The sequence below is a fragment of the Oncorhynchus clarkii genome, chromosome 24 (assembly GCF_045791955.1).
Source record: "Oncorhynchus clarkii lewisi isolate Uvic-CL-2024 chromosome 24, UVic_Ocla_1.0, whole genome shotgun sequence".
In the NCBI taxonomy this organism is placed as follows: domain Eukaryota; kingdom Metazoa; phylum Chordata; class Actinopteri; order Salmoniformes; family Salmonidae; genus Oncorhynchus; species Oncorhynchus clarkii.
In genome coordinates, this window is record NC_092170.1 from 1,895,687 (window position 1) to 1,917,154 (window position 21,468).

Genomic DNA, 21,468 nt, shown 5'->3' on the forward strand with positions numbered 1-21,468 from the left:
AGAGTTACATGGTTGCTGCCCAAATCATTGCATAATGCGGAAAATACACAGGAGTTCAGGGCCTTGCTTTAACAAAGTTAACTATTTTCACTGTAGTGTCCAAAACGTCTTTCAAGCTGTCAGACATTCCCTTGTCAGCAAGAGCCTCTCGGTGGATGCTGCTGTGTATCCAAGTGGCGTCGGGAGCAATTGCTTGCACGCGCATTACCACTCCACTATGCCTCCCTGTCATGGCGTTTGCGCCATCAGTACAGATACAAACACATCTTGACCACCAAAGTCCATTTGATGTCACAAAGCTGTCCAGTACTTTAAAAATAACCTGCCTGTTGTCCTGGTTTCCAGTGGTTTGCAGAAGTTGATGTCCTCCTTAATAGCCCACACATAAACACATCTGTACCCCACACATACAATTATCTGTAAGGTCTCACAATCGAGCAGTGAATTTTAAGCACAGATTAAACCACAAAGACATGAAAACCCCACAACCATGGATAAATGAGGAGACTCCAGGAGCAGAAACTGCATAGACTCACTGGTTTTCTGACACTAGCAGGTGGATATGAACCGTATTGTGGGTGACTGCCGATAGAGCGCCCATCCAGCGCTCTGACGTCTATCCGGATGGAAAGGGGTTGAGTCGAGATACCCAGCTCCGACACCAGGGTAGTGTCCATAAAGCTCTCGTCGGCCCCAGAGTCAATGAGCACCCGGATGGATTTGGACTGGCCTTCACACAACAGGGTAGCAAAAATGGAGTTTACGAGTAGTGCGAGATTGAAAACTCCCCGTACGGCTCACCAGTCTACTCGTACCAACTGATGAGCCTGTTCTTTTAACGGGCAGGTAGTTAAGAAATGTCCCGTAGCTCCACCATACAGACAGCTCTTGATGTCTGTATGGTGAAGGTGAATATCGGAGGTGATTAAAGACGAGCTCGCAGCCCGGGGCACTTACATGAACTAAAACGGATTAAAATCGTTTATATTTTTGTCCAGTATATTTCCTTTAGCATCCTGTGTCGTGGGCTTATTCTTTTAAGATTGATATGTTCTAAGACATTTGCTGGAATGTCTACCATGTCCATCCTTTTGTTAAAAAACACACTGGTCACTCAAAACATTTTTTTTTTTAAAAATTGTACCCCTTTTTCTCCCCAATTTCGTGGTATCCAATTGTTGTAGTAGCTACTATCTTGTCTCATTGCTACAACTCCCGTACGGGCTCGGGAGAGAGTGAATGTCATGAGTCCTCCGATACACAACCCAACCAGCCGTACTGCTTCTTAACACAGCGCGTATCCAACCTTGGCTGGCCCGGACCGCCACAGGAGTCGCTGGTGCGCGATGAGACAAGGAGATCCCTACCGACCAATCTAACCCGGACGACGCTAGGCCAATTGTGCGTCGCCCCACGGACCTCCCGGTCGCGGCCGGTTACGACAGAGCCTGGGCGCGAACTCTGATGGCACAGCTGGCGCAGCGCCCTTAACCACTGCGCCATATAGCCCACACTTTAGATGAGTCCACGCAAAAATACTTATCTAATGATAAGTAAATAGTTTATAGGGACCTATATTAAACATCTTATGAATGGAGTAATGATTAGTAAATAAAATATTTACTAATCCATTATAAACAAATAAAATAGCTTCTTAGCAAGAGCAATTTCTCAAGCAAGAATTTTGCTAGCTAGGACTGTCTGGGAGTGGTCTGAGTAGGTAGAGGAAAAATGGCTGTTATCGATAGAGAGGTTTGGAAATCTCTTTCATCTCTCTATTAACGAATTTAGGCCTGGTGATGTCACCAGGCAGGCCAAAATTCCATCCCACCAAAACAGGCTGAAATTTCAGGTGGTCTTTTCAAACAGCTCTAACAATAAAAGGGCATTATCATAATTGAACAATTTCAGAGATGTATTCCAATCTCATAGTGTGGAAATATATACAGTATAAAACACGTCATTTTGTTATTCTGTGTGTGTGTGTGTGTGTGGTGGCGGGGGTTGGAAGGGGGGATAATGAGGTGGGATCATGTAGATTCTTCTAATAATAGTCCATTGATATTGCGTATTATATTGAAATGGCACTCAACCATGAAACCGGGGCCCTTTGTACCCCGATATGATTTTCAACAACATTGGTGTGAACATATGCCTATTTAACTTTTCATTAGAAGTCACTTATGAATTATTTATTTTTGCTGTTTGTACTATGCTGTTGGTGAGCATGACATGTGTGGCATATGAAGAAGCTTATTAAACAGCATTACACAGGTGCACCTTGTGCTGGGGACAGTAAAATGTGCAGTTTTGTCACAAAACAAAATGCAACAGATGTCTCAAGTTTTGAGGGAGCATACAATTGGCATGCTGACTGCAAGAATGTTAACCAGAGCTGTTCCCAGATAATTTAATGTTAATTTATCTTCCATAAGCTGCCTCCAACGTCATATTGAAGAATTTGGCAGTGCATCCAACCGGCATCACAACCGCAGACCACGTGTAACCACGCCAGCCCAGGACATCCGGCTTCTACACCTGCAGGATCGTCTGAAACCAGCTGATAAAACTGTGGGTTTGCACAACCAAAGAATTTCTGCACAAACTGTCAGAAATCGTCTCAGAGAAAGTTATTTGCGTGCTATCGTCCTCACCAGGGTCTTGACCTGACTGCAGTTCGGCGTTGCAACCAACTAAAGTGGGCAAATGCTCACTTTCGATGACCACTGGCACATTGTAGAAGTGTGCTCTTCAAGGATGCATCCCTGTTTCAACTGTACCAGGCAGATGGAATACAACTTGTATGGCGTTGTGTGGGCCAGCAGTTTGGTGATGTCAACGTTGTGAACAGAGTGCCCCATGGTGGTGGTGGGGTTATGGAATGGGCAGGCATAAGCTACGGACAACGAATACAATTCCATTTTATCGATGGCAATTTGAATGCACAGAGATACCATGACGAGATCCTGAGGCCCATTGTTTTGCCATTCATCTTCCGGCATCACTTCATGTTTCAGCAAGATAATGCACAACCCCATGTCGCAAGGATCTGTACACAATTTCTGGAAGCTGAACATTTCCCAGTTCTTCCATGGCCTGCATAGTCACCAGACATGTCAACCATTGAGCATGTTTCTGATGCTCTGGATCGACGAGTACGACAGTCTGTTCCAGTTCCCGTCAATATCCAGCAACTTCGCGCAGCCATTTAAGAGGATTGGGACAACATTCCAGAGGACACAATCAACAGCCTGAACAACTCTATTTGAAGGAGACGTGTCACGCTGCATGAAGCAAATGGTGGTCTTACCAGAGATACTGAATGGTTTTCTGATCCACGCCCCTACCTTTTTTAAGGTATCTGTGAACAATGCATATGTGTATTCACAGTCATGTGAAATCCATAGATTATGGCCTAATGAATTTATTTCAATTGACTGATTTCCTTTATATGAACTGTAACTCAGTAAAATCTTTGACATTTTTGCATGTTTTGTTTTATATTTTTGTTCAGTGTATTTGGTTGTTTGTATTCATAGATTTTTTAAACAATTACTATTTGTTATTATAATTATTCTTGCATTTTTGTGTGAAAAGCTTGTGATGCTAAATGTTTTCATCTATCTGCCTAGGGACTACAGATTAAAACTAGCCAACTGGCTAAATCCATCACATTTACAGAAATGTTAATTAATAATATTGTCCCTGTTAAATAAATAAATTAGTCGTTTTATTTCAAATATTTCATTTAAACCATTTGGTGAACGTCACATTGGTAGCCTAATGCGAATTAGAACTTTTTACACCTAGATGCCACTGCGTGTACGGAGTTGAGATCAGCACATCTATCGCCTGAACAGCGCCTTTGACACTCATCTGTACCGCATCGCGCACCAACGCTCTCGCCAAAAGCTGGAGATGGGTGAACGGCTTTCTTCAGTCACTGTTCGATGCGCAGCGGCAGAAGTGACGGAATAAGGAGCTGAAGCTTTTGTGTATATACAGGATATAGGCCTAGGCATATCACTTTAATTAAATATATTCAGGCAGGCTGTCGACGGAGATAATGTTGTGCGTTAGAGTATGTGGTCAACTTGGGGTCGTGTTCGTGCAAGGATACATTGGGAATTAAGGTTTTTAAACAAAGTGTCGGTAGAATCCAAACCAAAAGAGATGGTAAGTTGTGTGTGTCGACCCATAAATTAACTCATAGTGATAGATAGTCTAAACTGATATGTTACAGTATAGGCAAGCATATGTTGTATAGGTTACTGGACTGAACTGTTCGAAAATCATGACTCAATGTGTTTCCAGCCTGTAGCCTACTCATTAGTCTTATTAGGCTACATGGACGATTCAATAGGCTATGTCACTCTTACCTATATAAATATAGCCTATATTTTATGAATGGCATCAAAATAAAAAATGCTGCTAAATTGGCAATGTTCTCTCTGCAGTATGGATTTATCAATACCTGTTTGAAGTCGCTGGTTGTTGACAAGTTTGGCGAGGAGACATGGATGCAGCTCAGGTAACAATGTTATTAATTAACACTATCATATTAGACAACGTGAATATCTCTTGATAATTGATTAATTGTAATAATATGTTGCGTAATTCCAGAAGGTGGCGTTAAAGGCTAGCATTGAGCACGGCCCCTCAGCGTGGACCTATATGCTAGCTAATTGATTGATTCATTCACTGCTTTCTGTTTATTGGTCATCAATGGGATGTGTAACCTGCTGAAATGATCTCATCATCATAATTATATGCAGAGATGAGGCCGGGGTTCAAGATACATTCTTGACATATGAAGTGTACAAAGACGACATCACCATGCAACTGGTGGCTGCGGCCTGCAAGCTACTTGGTAGGCTAATTTATCATTATTTGATGAATAATGTCATATCAATGTAGCTCTGGACCAGTAACGATCTGGAGCTAATATATATATTCTGATAGGTGTTATAAAAGCGTACATTTCCATGCCAATCACGGTTACTTCCAGATTATGAATTATAATTCAAGTCATGGATTGAGAAATAGCTACAAAAAATTAGGAATCATTTTAGAATAGTGAATTTCTTGCACTGCATGGCTTGATTTGAAATGGAATCGAAACTCTATTGCTGACAGGCAAAATACATGACTCAAGATGATGATACAAATACATATTATAAATATTACATGGTAGAACAAAATGTGTTTTATGTGATGTTTTACGTAAAGGCGTACATGTTGGTATTAACCTATATATTCATTAGGCCTACTTTATTTTCTATTCAAAGATGTTAAACCAGAGGTGGTGTTGAGACAATTTGGGGAATACTTTTTTGACTTTTGTAAACGATCTGGATACGACCACATGTTACGGACTCTGGGAGGGAACCTGTTCGAGTTTATCGAGAATCTGGATGCACTGCACAGCTACCTCGCCCTTTCTTACAAGGTATAATGTGTGTGTGTGTGTGTGTGTGTGTGTGTGTGTGTGTAGCCTACTCTATTATAGCCTACTCTATCGATTATAGGTATATATGTGATAATCAATCTATAAATAGTGGACAATGGACACACGTCATATTTTGGACAGAAAAAAACAGTGTCAAATTATTTGGAAATATGCTTGCAGGAGATGAACGCGCCATCATTTCGAGCGGAGAGGAACGGTGACGGCACGATGTTTCTTCACTATTACTCCGACCGCCGAGGCCTATGCCAAATTGTACCCGGTAATTATGCTGAGTGCTGATAGATTAAATTATTGACGTTAAGTACAAATGTGTTAAACAACTTAATGCACTCAATATCGTGAGATTTTAGCGTGCGTAAAAGTAGGGGCTTTGTGCGTAAAAGTGAAACGACTGTTTCCCATTTCCACAGGTATCATTGAAGCTGTAGCGAAAGACTTCTTCAACAGCGAGATAACGATGGAAATCGTCAACCAAATAGAGGAACTAGAGAGGACAGGAAAGAAGGAGCATGTAGTATTCCTTGTCACTCAGAAACCGACATTTTCGAATGTAATGTGCAGTAACAAGCTCTCACAGACACCGCCATGTTTGCCAAGAGGCCCCAGGCGCAACGCAATGCACTGGAACCCAAACAAGGAGGTAAAATCCGGGTCAGGACAACAGATGACCCACAAATCATTGGCTTGCATCCTAAATGGCACCCTATTCTCTTGATAGTACACCACTTTTGACCAGGGCTCATAGGTAATAGGGTGATATTTGCATGCTACAGAAACAGGCAGATGCCATCTCTGAGGATCTCCAAAGAATTGTCCCAAAACGATCTCAATAACCCAACCCAACACAGCCAATTTTCCATATGGTTTAAAAGTTAACCATTTTATGCAATTTAACCATAACACAAATTTCCTCCAATGTGTCCCTCACCCCATCTATCAGGACATACAGAAATCATTGCAGAGGAAACTCCAATCTCAGGGATTTTCCATGTGTCGGAACCACTGGGAGACTGTGAGGGGGTTGGTCCAGCTTGGGAAGGGTAAAGACCAAACATCTCATCATTCCTTTTCTAATGGATTGGCTCAGTCCACCTCAGATATCGATAAAGCCTGTCTATTCCATCTTGCTTGTCAAGATATCTCTAATCTTGATATCCTTACTATCATTAATAGATGTTTACTTCAATCATAGGCAAACTCTTGAGAGGATTTGAGCCATTCTACCCGAAGAACCTTTGCATCGACCTGAAGACATTTTGCAATGCCTTTCCCTTCCATATAGTGTTCGACAAGGAGGTACAAAAGTATTATCTCCCAGATTCCCTCTTGGTATTGAGTACATGCACTGTAAATTTATATACCTAAAAAAAAAATGTGTTAGTAAATTTGTTTGTTTTTCTCAATTGAAAAAAATGGACATTTGTTGAAACCAAATATATCATTCAGTGCCAACTGTTACAAACTTTTCCCCATTGGTTAAGCCGAATAGATAACATAAATACAAAACTAAATGGCTACACCCCATTTTTTATGTTGTACCAAGTTGATTTTTCACTTTGGAGTTACCTATCCAAATTTCTTCAATTGGGTTACAAGCAATTAAATCAGTTTCCTGTTAATCAATATATTAAGTTGGTTCCATTACATGAAATAATGACTCCAAATGCTTTCTTTCCATAAGAATTTCACATGAACTTGTTACCAATATTGTAACCAAATGGTGACCGTCTCATCAATTGAATCCTTTCCAGGCTCTTTACAGTACTTACAGAGATATCATAGAAAGAGAAGTGTCAAAATTGTTCAACTTCATATTCATCATCTCCAGCACCACCCCAACATGTGAAAACGGCACGTTTTTATAGTTTGTAGTAAAAAAAGACATAGGAAGTTAAGTGTTCCAATAACGTCATTGGTGTGCATCATGGGATTTTAACCAATCATGAGGAGGCATTGCCTACTTATTGCCTGTTAATTGTCTACTAATTGGTTGATGATGTCATTGGAAACACTTCAAATCAAATCAAATCAAATTTTATTTGTCACATACACATGGTTAGCAGATGTTAATGCGAGTGTAGCGAAATGCTTGTGCTTCTAGTTCCGACAATGCAGTAATAACCAACAAGTAATCTAACTAACAATTCCAAAACTACTGTCTTGTACACAGTGTAAGGGGATAAAGAATATGTACATAAGGATATATGAATGAGTGATGGTACAGAGCAGCATAGGCAAGATACAGTAGATGGTATCGAGTACAGTATATACATATGAGATGAGTATGTAAACACAGTGGCATAGTTAAAGTGGCTAGTGATACATGTATTACATAAGGATACAGTCGATGATATAGAGTACAGTATATACGTATGCATATGAGATGAAAAATGTAGGGTAAGTAACATTATATAAGGTAGCATTGTTTAAAGTGCCTAGTGATATATTTACATCATTTCCCATCAATTCCCATTATTAAAGTGGCTGGAGTTGAGTCAGTGTCAGTGTGTTGGCAGCAGCCACTCAATGTTAGTGGTGGCTGTTTAACAGTCTGATGGCCTTGAGATAGAAGCTGTTTTTCAGTCTCTCGGTCCCAGCTTTGATGCACCTGTACTGACCTCGCCTTCTGGATGATAGCGGGGTGAACAGGCAGTGGCTCGGGTGGTTGATGTCCTTGATGATCTTTATGGCCTTCCTGTGACATCGGGTGGTGTAGGTGTCCTGGAGGGCAGGTAGTTTGCCCCCGGTGATGCGTTGTGCAGACCTCACTACCCTCTGGAGAGCCTTACGGTTGAGGGCGGAGCAGTTGCCGTACCAGGCGGTGATACAGCCCGCCAGGATGCTCTCGATTGTGCATCTGTAGAAGTTTGTGAGTGCTTTTGGTGACAAGCCGAATTTCTTCAGCCTCCTGAGGTTGAAGAGGCGCTGCTGCTTACCTTCTTCTATCTTTTTTACTTCAAAACATAGAAATGTGCCATTTTCACATAGGTATGTTGATGTTGGGGTGTTGCTGGAGATGATGAATATGAAGTACTTTTTTTATTTTTTATTTCCCTTTAAGATTCAGTGCTGGCAGTGAACATATAATCATAAAAAAACAACAACACATTACTTAGAATGACATTCACTCTCACAATAACAAACTGAAAGCCACGCCCCCTGTAGGCCATGCTTCCAAATCTTCTGATGGGTGCAATGTAGCGGTGGCAGCCTACCGCTATATGGTGTTGAAAGCAATTTATAAGCTTTCATTCAATTAAAAACATCACATGATCTTTCAAATTCTTTATTTGATTCATACAAATTGAATAGAATAGGTTGATTGAACCAAAGCTCAATTTTGGATCATGTCAATCAGAAAAAGCACTTCAGATGAACAACAGTGCCGTCCCACTTTTTACAGCGTGGTTTAGTAATGCCAGATAATCACTGGGATGGTTTCCCGGACACAGATTAGGCCTAGTCTAAAAAGCATTCTCAATGAGGAATCTCAATTAGAAGTGCTTCTTAGTCCAGGACTGGGCTTAAAATGTGTCCAGAAACGGGCCCTTTATGTAGATATGAATTGTAATCTTAATACCTGGAGTAAGGCTGCTGAAGTGCAATGCTTTTGACCAGAGCCCTATTGACCCTCGTTAAAAGTAGTGCACTGCAGTCAGTACAGTGCCTTGCGAAAGTATTCGGCCCCCTTGAACTTTGCGACCTTTTGCCACATTTCAGGCTTCAAACATAAAGATATAAAACTTTATTTTTTTGTGAAGAATCAACAACAAGTGGGACACAATCATCAAGTGGAACGACATTTATTGGATATTTCAAACTTTTTTAACAAATCAAACTGAAAAATTGGGCGTGCAAAATTATTCAGCCCCTTTACTTTCAGTGCAGCAAACTCTCTCCAGAAGTTCAGTGAGGATCTCTGAATGATCCAATGTTGACCTAAATTACTAATGATGATAAATACAATTCACCTGTGTGTAATCAAGTCTCCGTATCAATGCACCTGCACTGTGATAGTCTCAGAGGTCCGTTAAAAGCGCAGAGAGCATCATGAAGAACAAGGAACACACCAGGCAGGTCCGAGATACTGTTGTGAAGAAGTTTAAAGCCGGATTTGGATACAAAAAGATTTCCCAAGCTTTAAACATCCCAAGGAGCACTGTGCAAGCGATAATATTGAAATGGAAGGAGTATCAGACCACTGCAAATCTACCAAGACCTGGCCGTCCCTCTAAACCTTCAGCTCATACAAGGAGAAGACTGATCAGAGATGCAGCCAAGAGGCCCATGATCACTCTGGATGAACTGCAGAGATCTACAGCTGAGGTGGGAGACTCTGTCCATAGGACAACAATCAGTCGTATATTGCACAAATCTGGCCTTTATGGAAGAGTGGCAAGAAGAAAGCCATTTCTTAAAGATATCCATAAAAAGTGTTGGTTAAAGTTTGCCACAAGCCACCTGGGAGACACACCAAACATGTGGAAGAAGGTGCTCTGGTCAGATGAAACCAAAATTGAACTTTTTGGCAACAATGCAAAACGTTATGTTTGGCGTAAAAGCAACACAGCTCATCACCCTGAACACACCATCACCACTGTCAAACATGGTGGTGGCAGCATCATGGCTTGGGCCTGCTTTTCTTCAGCAGGGACAGGGAAGATGGATGGAGCCAAATACAGGACCATTCTGGAAGAAAACCTGATGGAGTCTGCAAAAGACCTGAGACTGGGACGGAGATTTGTCTTCCAACAAGACAATGATCCAAAACATAAAGCAAAATCTACAATGGAATGGTTCAAAAATAAACATATCCAGGTGTTAGAATGGCCAAGTCAAAGTCCAGACCTGAATCCAATCGAGAATCTGTGGAAAGAACTGAAAACTGCTGTTCACAAATGCTCTCCATCCAACCGCACTGAGCTCGAGCTGTTTTGCAAGGAGGAATGGGAAAAAATTTCAGTCTCTCGATGTGCAAAACTGATAGAGACATACCCCAAGCGACTTAGCTGTAATCGCAGCAAAAGGTGGCGCTACAAAGTATTAACTTAAGGGGGCTGAATAATTTTGCACGCCCAATTTTTCAGTTTTTGATTTGTTAAAAAAGTTTGAAATATCCAATAAATGTCGTTCCACTTCATGATTGTGTCCCACTTGTTGTTGATTCTTCACAAAAAAATACAGTTTTATATCTTTATGTTTGAAGCCTGAAATGTGGCAAAAGGTCGCAAAGTTCAAGGGGGCCGAATACTTTCGCAAGGCACTGTATATAGGGAATAGGGTGACATTTGGGACCCAGCCTGAATCTCTGCTCTCTGGTCCAACCCCTGCAGCTGATGGTGAGACAGGCGGGGGTGAACGTCCAGAAGATCGTCCCCGGGCTGCAGACCATGAGCATTCACCTGGATCAGTACTTCAGTATCGTCCACCCCGAGGTCACCTTCACCATCTCCAGCATCAGGAAGTTCATCAACAGCCACTTTGTCCTGCAGACGCGACGGGACATGATGCCTGAGGCCTGGAGGGATAGACCCATGCTGGAGCTCAGAGGTGGAATTAATGAATGAACGGATGAATGAACAGATGAAGTCATGAAAAACTGGATGGATGAATGCATGGATGGATAACAGAAGGAAGAAATACATGAATGATTATTTGTTATTGAGTCATGCCACTTATGCAACCTATCCCACCATAACTATTTAACAGAAACACACACATCCCCCCTCCATTTAATTTCACCTCTCTCTTTATCTCCACCCCTCACTCCCCTGTTCCCAGGTCAGATGTTGTGGATGGAGTCTCTGCAGTGCATGCTGTACCAGGCCTCCCCTTTGCTGCGGAGCCTCCACGAGCTGGAGGAGCGGAGCATGCACATCTCTGACATCGCCCCTCACGACGTCACGCGGGACCTCATCCTGCTCAACCAGCAGCGGCTGGCCGAGATGGAGCTCTCCAACCAGCTGGAGAGGAAGAAGGAGGAGCTCCGACACCTGTCCCAGCATCTGGAGGAGGAGAGGACCAAGACGGAGAACCTGCTGTACGCCATGCTGCCCAAACATGTGGCCAACCAGCTGAAGGAGGGGAAGAGAGTGGAAGCAGGTGAATGACACAGGGAGAGGAGAGATGGGGAGAGTAGAATAGAGGAGAGGAAAGATGCAGAGAAGCGAGTTGAGGAGAGAAGAGGAAAGGAGAGGTGGGGAGAGGGAATAAGTAGAGAGGAGATGTGGGGAGAGGAGAGTAGGGGAGAAAAGGTGAGGAAGGGACAGAAGGGAAGAAAGTAGAGAAGATGAGAGTAAAAAAGATAATTGGTGAGAAAATAATTGGTGAGAGGATTGGTGGTGTGTGAAATGCCCTAGTAGGGCCAAACACTCCTTTGCCAAAACCTGTACACAGTAGCCTATGACTCCCTTGCTCTGACACACAACAGACAGTAGAGATGTACAGAGTGGAATTGGGGGGATTTTTGAAGGATATTTCCCTGCCTTGCTGTAGTGTATTACATATTTAATGAAGGCATGAATTACAGATTGAAACAGCACCACGACACAGCCAGCGGCTCCCAGACACATCTGTCTTTGAAGCACAGTACACCGACAGACAGACAAACAAACATAGGCGCAGACAGACGGACACAGACAGCTAGGAAGACAGACAGACAGACATACAGAGATAAAAACAGACAGACAGAGACAGACAGACAGACAGACATACAGAGATGCAAACAGACAAACTCATGCATGAACAGTACACACACATGCGCACACACAACATTTATTGATATGAAGCAACAGGTCAGCTACATGTGGATAAGTATTAAGCAGAATAACTAGTTTTCACTATTGTTCTCGACATTGTAAAAGGACTGAAACAGTGGTATATTAATGGAAATGGCCATATGGTCGGTGGTGGTTGTGGTTATGTTTGCTCTAAAGGAGAGTTCAAGGAGTGCACCATCCTCTTCAGTGATGTGGTCACCTTCACCAACATCTGCTCGGAGTGTGAGCCCATCCAGATCGTCAACATGCTTAACTCCATGTACCTCAAGTTCGACCGGCTCACCACAGTACACACAGTTTACAAGGTAACAAAATATTACATTTGTCAGATAGGCTAAACATTTATCATTCATAATTGAAACATCTTGCGAATTATTCTACATATCCATCTATTCATTCATCTAGACCAGGCAGCCTGGAATAGCCATTCCAGTACTTAACTCATCGATATCAATCTGCCTGTGGTTGTGTCTGCCTCAGGTGGAGACCATAGGTGATGCCTACATGGTGGTAGGTGGCGTGCCCATCCCAGTGTCCAGCCATGCTGAGAGGGTGGCCAACTTCGCCCTGGGCATGGTCATAGCAGCTAGGGAGGTCATCAACCCCATCACAGGGGGGCCTATCCAGGTGAGACCCACAGATGGCTGGTGTGTTTGAATGCTGGATAGATTTTTCACAATATTTTTGTAACATCTCTATTCTATTGATCCAAATCCAAAGGGTTGTAATTTCCATGCCCTTGTCTTTCTTTTTGAGCTGATCTTTCTCAGTTCTCCTGCTAGTTTATTATCACAATACAATACCTCTCTCTGTGTCTGAGGCTGGTCTAGTGGGCAACACAGCCGCCAGCAGCACATAAAGGTCAACCCCCATTGTGGATAAGACTCCTTCCACTAGTCAATGCTCATTTCCACCTATTTCTGTCTCAATAAAGTAAAAATATCCCACAAAATATATTTAAAAAAACAAACAATACCTCTCTGCTGTAGATCCGGGTGGGTGTACACAGCGGGCCAGTTCTAGCTGGTGTGGTGGGGGAGAAGATGCCTCGGTACTGCCTGTTCGGAGACACAGTAAACACGGCGTCTCGCATGGAGAGCCATGGCCTCCCCAACAAGATCCACCTCAGCCCCAGTGTTTACCTGTAAGACCTCAGCTCATGTCACATGACTGAACTGCAGGAAATTAAATCAATCAAGCAATCGATCAAGAAAGCAAGCCAGCAATTTAGAAAGCCCTTTTTACATCAAATGTTGTCAAAAGTGCTTGATGATTTGTTGGATGATGGACTGATTTATTGATTTATTAATTGAGTGCTTGGTTGGTTGAGCCCATAGGGCTCTGTTCAAAAGTAGTGCACTATATAAGGGAAAGGGTTCCATTTGGGAAGCAGGCTTTGTTTTTATATGTCTTCCTCCTCCAGGGTTCTGAAAGACAAGGGCTTCATGATCCAGGAGCGAGGGGAGATCGATGTGAAGGGGAAGGGCAGGATGTCCACCTACTTCCTGGAAGGGAACCTGACCGCCACGGAGCACGAGATCATGGGCCGTTCAGTTAAGGAGGCCGACTCGGGCCGTGCGTCTGTACAGTCGGCACGGGACTGCAACACAGAGGCAGCCCTGTACAGACCGGGTAAACAAGGTTCTCCTGTCTGTCTGCCTCTCAACTACTCAACTACTAAAAATACACACCTTTATAAATATATAGTACACCTGAGAAAATGTCTTAGATGTGTGTCTAACCTTGTTGCACCTTATTTGTGTGTCTAATTTGAAGTAGCTCAGCCTCAGTGTGCATTATCTCAACAGGTTTTCTGTTCCCCGATATTTATGGCGCATTTAGTCATAATCACCACAGAGACAAACACTAACCCCATTCTAGCTTCCCTTTCATGGCTGTGGTATATTGTTAATGCCTCACTCTAAAGCTAGACCTCTTTGTTGTAATCTATAATCCCACAGCCATCCAGAGAGTGCAGAGTGAGGACAGGAATCCTGTAGTGCCCATGGAGTATGGAGACAGCCTGGCTGACCCGCCGCCCTCAGTCCAGCTCACTGAACCCCAGCCACAAGTCAGAGCCAAGAGCCTCAAAGGTGCCTCCTCTTTCTTTTATTCGATAATTCGTTCTTTTTTTCTTTTTATTGAATGATATTCTTTAATATGTACATTTTTATTTAAGTATTATATTCGTAGTATCTTGTATTCTTTATCTTATTCTAAGATGATCTTTAAGTCACAGGTAAAAGACTGCTCCTCCATTTCTTTTACATTTCTCCTATTCGTTACCTCCATTGCCTTCCACTCTACCTGCAGTGGTGACTCACTGTGTGTGTTTCACAGGAAAACCTCGGGACTCAGAGAGCTACGGCAGTCTCCACAGTGACAACAAGTCAGTGGAGGGAGGTCTCCCCAAACCAGACCACCAGCTGACCAGAGCAACCTTGTCCCAGAGTCCCACTCCCATAGAGGCTGAGGCTCCTCATTCCACCAAACACATCCGGACCAGTTTCTGTGTGGTCCTCTGAGCTGTTGTAGTACTATCCAGACTAGTCACTGTAGCCCCGTTTATACCTGTTGCTAACACATCCTGATCTTGTCATCATTCTGATTGTGCCCACATTTTAGCTGTTGCTATTAAATATTAAAATGTGTCTCTTATCCTTGTGACCAGATTTCCTGGTACTTCCAAGTATGCAATACAATAATTTAAGACACATATTGATAAGTCAATGGTGCCAACTGTCAATGATTTTAGAGGGAGGGATAATGATGATTTAACAAGTTTTACTGTCCAGATCCGCCTAAGATATTCAGACACAATGCTTCCCTAACTACCTCCAGAGGTTGTCAGGAACATGAGATCACAATACATATTCTAATCGTCTACACCTGTCTAAAAAGGTGGGCACAATTCGAATGTGAACAAGATCAGGCAAAGGACGCATGTTAGCACCAGGTATAAACTGAGCTTAAGTGACCCACCCATTCAATTGGATCACAACTGCTGGAATATAGGACATTCAATTAAATTGGACTATCTCTGCTGATGAGCCTATACTCTGAGACTACAGTGTTTTATGAATATTGAAATTACAGTGTCTATGGTCATCTTGCTAATGTTTCATTTTATGTGATCTCTCCCCCGGAGCACTGCTATCTATGTGATATATAGAAGTCAACTGTAACCAGACTTGTACCTCTGGTCCAGGGCACTATGAACCAAGATGGCGGAGCAGTAAGACGTGTTTGTTTCCTTCCCATGTTTTTCTTTCTTTTTTTTGTATACATTTCATTATATTTCAATCTCTTTTTTCCATTTTCGAATTAAATATACCTTCTTGCAACCCGCCTCACCCAATGTGGTACGGATCTGCTACTTTTTAGACCTTATAACTGGAACCTCCATCATCAGCTAGCAAGTTAATAAGCTACTAGCTTTTTAGTCATTGTTAGCCACTGCTAGCGGTCTTTATCTTTAGCTCGGACTCCAGCCGCTTTAGCCCGGATAGCCTGGATAATACCTGCCAGTCTGCACAGCACGATATCAGCCCTGAGCATATTGGACTGCTTTTTTCCTCCACTACATCACCAGATTCCTGCTGCAAGCTCTGGACTATTACACCGGATCTTCGCAGCTAGCTAGTTGCTACCGAGTGGCTATTGTGGCTAACGCCCTTGTCCAGGAGCATCCACCAGCTAGCCTCGGGCTAGGCCCATGTCCCGTCTAGCAAACGAAGTACACCAATTACATCTGCTGATGTAATTGATGAAGTTATTCGGCCGATGTGCTCTCAACCAACCTCTGTGTCGTGGATGTTGGTGTTGATCTATCTGCTAGCCCCGACCTGCTAGCTTCCTGAACGCTGTGTCTCCCGCAGGCCTTGCATAGGAATCTACTACCGAACGGCTCCCTGTTTCATCATTGTTGCTCACTGCAATCTGGTTTCCGAGCTGGTCACGGGTGCACCTCAGCCACACTCAAGGTCCTAAACGATATCATAACCACCATCAATAAAAGACAGTACTGTGCAGCCATCTTCATCGACCTGTCCAAGGCCTTCGACTCTGTCAATCACCGTATTCTTATTGGCAGACTCAACAGCCTTGGTTTCTCTAATGACAGCCTCGCCTGGTTCACAAACATCTTCTCAGATATAGTTCAGTGTGTCAAATCAGAGGGCCTGTTGTCCGGACCTATGGCAGTCTCTATGGGGGTGCCACAGGGTTCAATTCTCGGGACGACTCTTTTCTCTGTATATGTCAATGATGTTGCTCTTGCTGCAGGTGATTATTTGATCCAAATCTACGCAGACGACACCATTCTGTATACACCTGGCCCTTCTTTGGACACTGTGTTAACAAACCTCCAAACGAGATTCAACGCCATATTACACTCCTTCTGTGGCCTCCAACTGTTCTTAAATGCTAGTAAAACTAAATGCATGCTCTTCAACCGATCGCTGCCCGCACCCGCCCGCCCGACTAGCGTCACTACTCTGGACGGTTCTGACTTGTCTGGCTAGACACCTAGGTATTTATCATTGTCCACATATTCACATTTATAGTTGTCCACATATTCACATACTCTCCTTCCAGACTCACATTAAGCATCTCCAATCCAAAGTTAAATCTAGAATTGGATTCCTATTTTGCAACAAAGCCTTCTTCACTCATGCTGCCAAACATACCCTCGTAAAACTGACCATCCTCCCGGTCCTTGACTTTGGCGATGTCATTTACAAAATAGCCTCCAACACTCTACTCAGCAAATTGGATGCAGTCTATCACAGTGCCATCCGTTTTGTCACCAAAGCCCCATATACTACCCACCACTGCTACCTGTATGCTCTCGTTGGCTGGTCCTCGCTACATATTCGTGGCCAAACCCACTGGCTCCAGGTCATCTATAAGTCTTTGCTATGTAAAGTGCCGCCTTATCTCAGCTCACTGGTCACCATAGCAACAACCACCTGTAGCACTTCCTCCAGCAGGTATATTTCACTGGTCATCCCCAAAGCCAACACCTCCTTTGGCCGCCTTTCCTTCCAGTTCTCTGCTGCCAATGACTGGAACGAATTGCAAAAATCACTGAAGTTGGAGACATATCACCCTCGCTAACTTTAAGCGTCAGCTGTCAAAGCAGTTTACCAATCGCTGCAGCTGCTCACAGCCCATCTGTAAATAGCCCATCCAACAAACTAACTACCTCATCCCCATATTTGTTTATGTTTTTCTGATCTTTTGCACACCAGTATTTCTACTTGCACAACCTCATCTGCACATATATCACTCCAGTGTAAATTGCTAAATTGTAATGACTTTGCCAGTATTGGCCTATTTATTGCCTTACCTCCTTACTTCATTTGCACACACTGTATACAGATGTTTCTATTGTGTTCTTGACTGTACGCTTGTTTATCCCACATGTAACTCTGTGTTGTTGTTTGTGTCACATTGCTTTGCTTTATCTTGGCCAGGTCGCAGTTGTAAATGAGAACTTGTTCTCAACTGGTTAAATAAAGGTGGGGAAAAAAAAATAATTGTGTGCATAGGTAATTCGTTGTCATTGTGTGATGGGACCAGAGCTACCAGACTGCAGTGTTGGATTGGAATTAATATGGAAATACTGGAAATACACATGGCATGTCTTTGAAAAATATTAAAATACACAAATATTAAAATCATTGCATTTGAACCCAGGACTGTTTAGTCCCTTAGACCGCTGCGCCACTCGGGAGCCCCTATTTCTAGGAAGTTATTTGAAAATACTTTCGAATACTTCAATTAGAAGTAGCTGATTTGGCAAAAAAAATGCAATCCTATAAGGGTGGCTACTTTGAAGAATCTAAAATCTATTTTGATTTGTTTATCACTTTTTTGGTTACTACATGATTCCATATGTGTAATTTCATAGTTTGATGTCTTCACTATTATTATAGTGTAGAAAATAGTAAAAATAAAGAAAACCTTTGAATGAGTAGGTGTGTCCAAACTTTTGACTCGTACTGTATATATGAGTAATAGACATACTAAGGTTGTCCATTTACATACATATAATTTGTATTTCCTGATAAGGTATTTGACAGTCCTGTGCCAATATTATATTGTCTATGAAGTTTTAATGCGTTAAAAAAGAAATGTAGCCTCCTATTATTGTTTTTTTAAACGGTTGAAGACTATTTTTAAGCATAAAATATTAAAATACCCAAGCAATAAGATATAATTTTATATTATGAAAAAGTCAATCGTGTGTGTAAATATTATATCTAGAAAAAGAATGAACAAACCTTAACATTTATAATAAGACTGTAATATTTAATAAAGACAACATATTTAAAGTTAGACAAAAAGTACTTATTGACTATTTACAAATTATATACTGTATGATATAGGCCTACTTTTCCTTTTAGCAGAACCAAAGCAGATAAAATAACTTGCGCTGGGAATTCATTTACTTAATTTACTGTACATGACTACCAAGGTAAAGAAGGGACCATATTAATTTTGAGAGAAAAAAATAAAATCTGTAATAAGGAACACCCTGGTTCTAATGAATTAGTGTTCTCTCTGTCTTGACCCAATGCAAAATATTGATATTCCATTTTTTTTTCTCAAAGCCACCCTACATTACATAGTTAAGAAAGACAAGTGATGACCCTGAAATTCACCAAGAGGCTGCATGCCCATTGCTCTGGAAAAAAGAGACTATACTGTCACTAAAACGATCGTCACCTGCAGCGTTTTCAAGGTTCCGATTGACACGATGGGCTGCAGGCCCGGACATCTGATCCGTGGAGGGAGTGTTGTGATGGTGTTGCAACAGAGGGAGGGCTGGCGGCTCATCACTGACGACCGGGCGTTTGATCACCTCGGCCGTATGGAAACAACACCTGTAACCGGAGTCTCCGTGTGTGGAGTTCAGGTCAGGTGCGATAAAATCAATCTTCTGGCTGACCTAAAAAACTATGTAGCTGACACTCTGCCCTAGATACTGTTTGTGTGACAGGCCCATTTATGTAGACCTAACTCTCTGCTCTTCACATATTTATGGGCTATAGATTAAATATTGTCCCGCCACCTGTCGCCATCCATCTTCACTTTACGAATCCGTCTCCGCAATCGCATCCAGATCTGTCAGATGGTTGGCCAGAACTGGTCGGTTGGTGTAGATGTTATCCACGGGCAGAAGAAATGTGACCGTCTTTACTTTGGTCCTGCAAAATAAGAGGGAATTAATAGCAACCTAAGCGATATTCTACATTTAGATTTAAATTTGGTTATCTAAAAGTTCTGGTGAGGTTGGATGAGAAGGCCCACTGGGCCACTCACCTGTTTTTGTGCACATATTCTTGGAGAAATAACCTGTTGGTTAACTTCTTTGCAGTGGTGCTGAACTCGTCTCGTGTGGAATTCCCGAAGACGGATGGGGCCCTTCCGTTGACTTCCTCGTGAAGTCGACCCCAACTTGAGTTACTTCCTTTCGCAACATCTCTATTCTTCGACACCCTATCTTCGCTCTCACTCTTCCTGATCACACTTGGCATGTTGGAGGCGATTGAGTATCTCCGGACAGTCATTACAATGTTCTCTGTGAAATCAATAAACCAAATTGATCAGATGATTTTGTTCAAACTAGGCCTAGCTTTAAATAGCCCAATTTCAAACAATGTTGATATATTACAATTGTTTGCTTTACCTTGCTGCTAAAAACGAAAAAATGCCGTTACAACATAATAGCTTAATAGTGCGACTTTACCCTTGTATTGCCGCTCGAGTGCGGGCGCGGACGCATTTCGTCTCAGGTTCATGTGGGATGGGTTGTCGTCAGCCCCGGTCCTGGGCTGTCCTGCCGGTGAATACGGATTCGGTTCCCCTTGCTCAGTCCCAATCGTCGGCTGACCGATTTCCCCCCTTAGCACACTGTTCTCGGTCTCGAGCTTCTTGATTTCGTTGCGCATCTCCATGATCACCTGTGCGAGGCTCCGGCTGCTATCCATGGTGCTGGAATTCCGCTGCCAGAACCACGGCTTCCCATACAACCGCGACTCGTGCAAGAGGAGCTCGCTTTGCTGCGGTTTTAACATGCTGCCTGTACTAGCTCTCTGCCAGTCTCTGTCGGAGTCTCTCAATCTCAATCTAGATCTTGTGCAAAGACGATTATGTCGCCTTTCACCACTTATACAGCCGAAAGGGCTCGGGTGATCAGCCATCAGCAATGTTTTATTAATTGGCGCGGGGTGTCGTGTTTCAGGAAAAGCATGCTGCGGAATGAACAATTGACAAGGAGGTGAAATCCTTGGTCCGAACATTTCAGCAAAGCAGGTCAACTATAATAACCTGTTGTCTTGAATTAAAGGTAGGCTAGACCATTGTGTGAATCTGATCATGAGGCAGATTACAATTGTACCCTGGGGCAAATGATGTGTATCTCCTTCCCACCACCCACAACACCTATAATATTCATTACTAATAGTCAACAAATATCAACTATTAATATAGGGTGAAAAAACAACCTGCAGACACATTATAGTTGCTCTCTTTTATTTAATGAAACGCCTCAATAAAAAGGTGTCATAAATGGACGAGAAGGTTCTATTAGGCTACTTACTATAGGTTTTGATGGGTTTAGGTCGGATGACATCAGGTTAATTTATCTGTTACCAGAGAGACTGCAGCCACCAGAACCAAACGAAACATTACACGTTTACACATTGCAGCACGTGCACAGCAAAGTAGACACATGCTCATGTGATATCGCTCACAACAGGTTGGTTGTCACAGATTGGTTGGGTCCCATTGTGATAATAAATATGGAACAAAAAATACATGGTTATCACTCACGTTCATTAATAGTTTAAAAAGTCGCCTCCCGACCTTTTTAGGCTACTCAAGTATTTCATATCTACTGCTTCTGATATTGCTATGTAGCCCAGACTGTTGTCTCTTCCCTAATTATATATGACGTGAATCTTCGTTTTTTTAATACTCTTTTATATATTCTTATGCGTTGACTCCCTATTCGCCAGGATCTAATTAACTATCTGCTACATGACTTCAAGAAGGCATAAGGCCGAAAGTATGCTCAGTTTATTTTTTTATCAGCACCTTGCACTTTCCGTTTTTGTATTCTTATGAGCATTGATTAAGTTAATTATATTATTTTTGCATTTCGGCCTCCTTTGGTCTAATTGATTTATTTAACTTGACTGATTTCTTTAT

At 42.4% G+C, this 21,468-nt stretch overlaps 2 protein-coding genes across 2 annotated transcripts; one reads left to right on the forward strand and one right to left on the reverse strand.

Moving 5' to 3' along the window:
• The first annotated feature begins 4,083 nt into the window (after positions 1-4,083).
• LOC139383064 (guanylate cyclase soluble subunit beta-2-like) lies at positions 4,084-14,774 on the forward strand. The gene is made up of 16 exons (XM_071127369.1): positions 4,084-4,176; positions 4,458-4,531; positions 4,776-4,870; positions 5,289-5,449; positions 5,630-5,729; positions 5,881-6,110; positions 6,411-6,510; positions 6,663-6,766; positions 10,804-11,020; positions 11,252-11,572; positions 12,406-12,554; positions 12,730-12,876; positions 13,239-13,393; positions 13,673-13,881; positions 14,211-14,342; positions 14,590-14,774. The coding sequence occupies exons 1-16, from the start codon at positions 4,084-4,086 to the stop codon at positions 14,772-14,774; spliced, it is 2,472 nt and encodes an 823-aa protein (XP_070983470.1).
• Positions 14,775-19,348: 4,574 nt separating this feature from the next.
• Positions 19,349-20,333, reverse strand: LOC139382216 (putative coiled-coil domain-containing protein 195). Its single transcript, XM_071126095.1, has 3 exons — positions 20,006-20,333; positions 19,579-19,837; positions 19,349-19,463 (listed from the first exon to the last, which is right to left on the reverse strand). Exons 1-3 carry the CDS (start codon positions 20,331-20,333, stop codon positions 19,349-19,351), a joined length of 702 nt encoding a protein of 233 aa, XP_070982196.1.
• Positions 20,334-21,468: the final 1,135 nt, after the last annotated feature.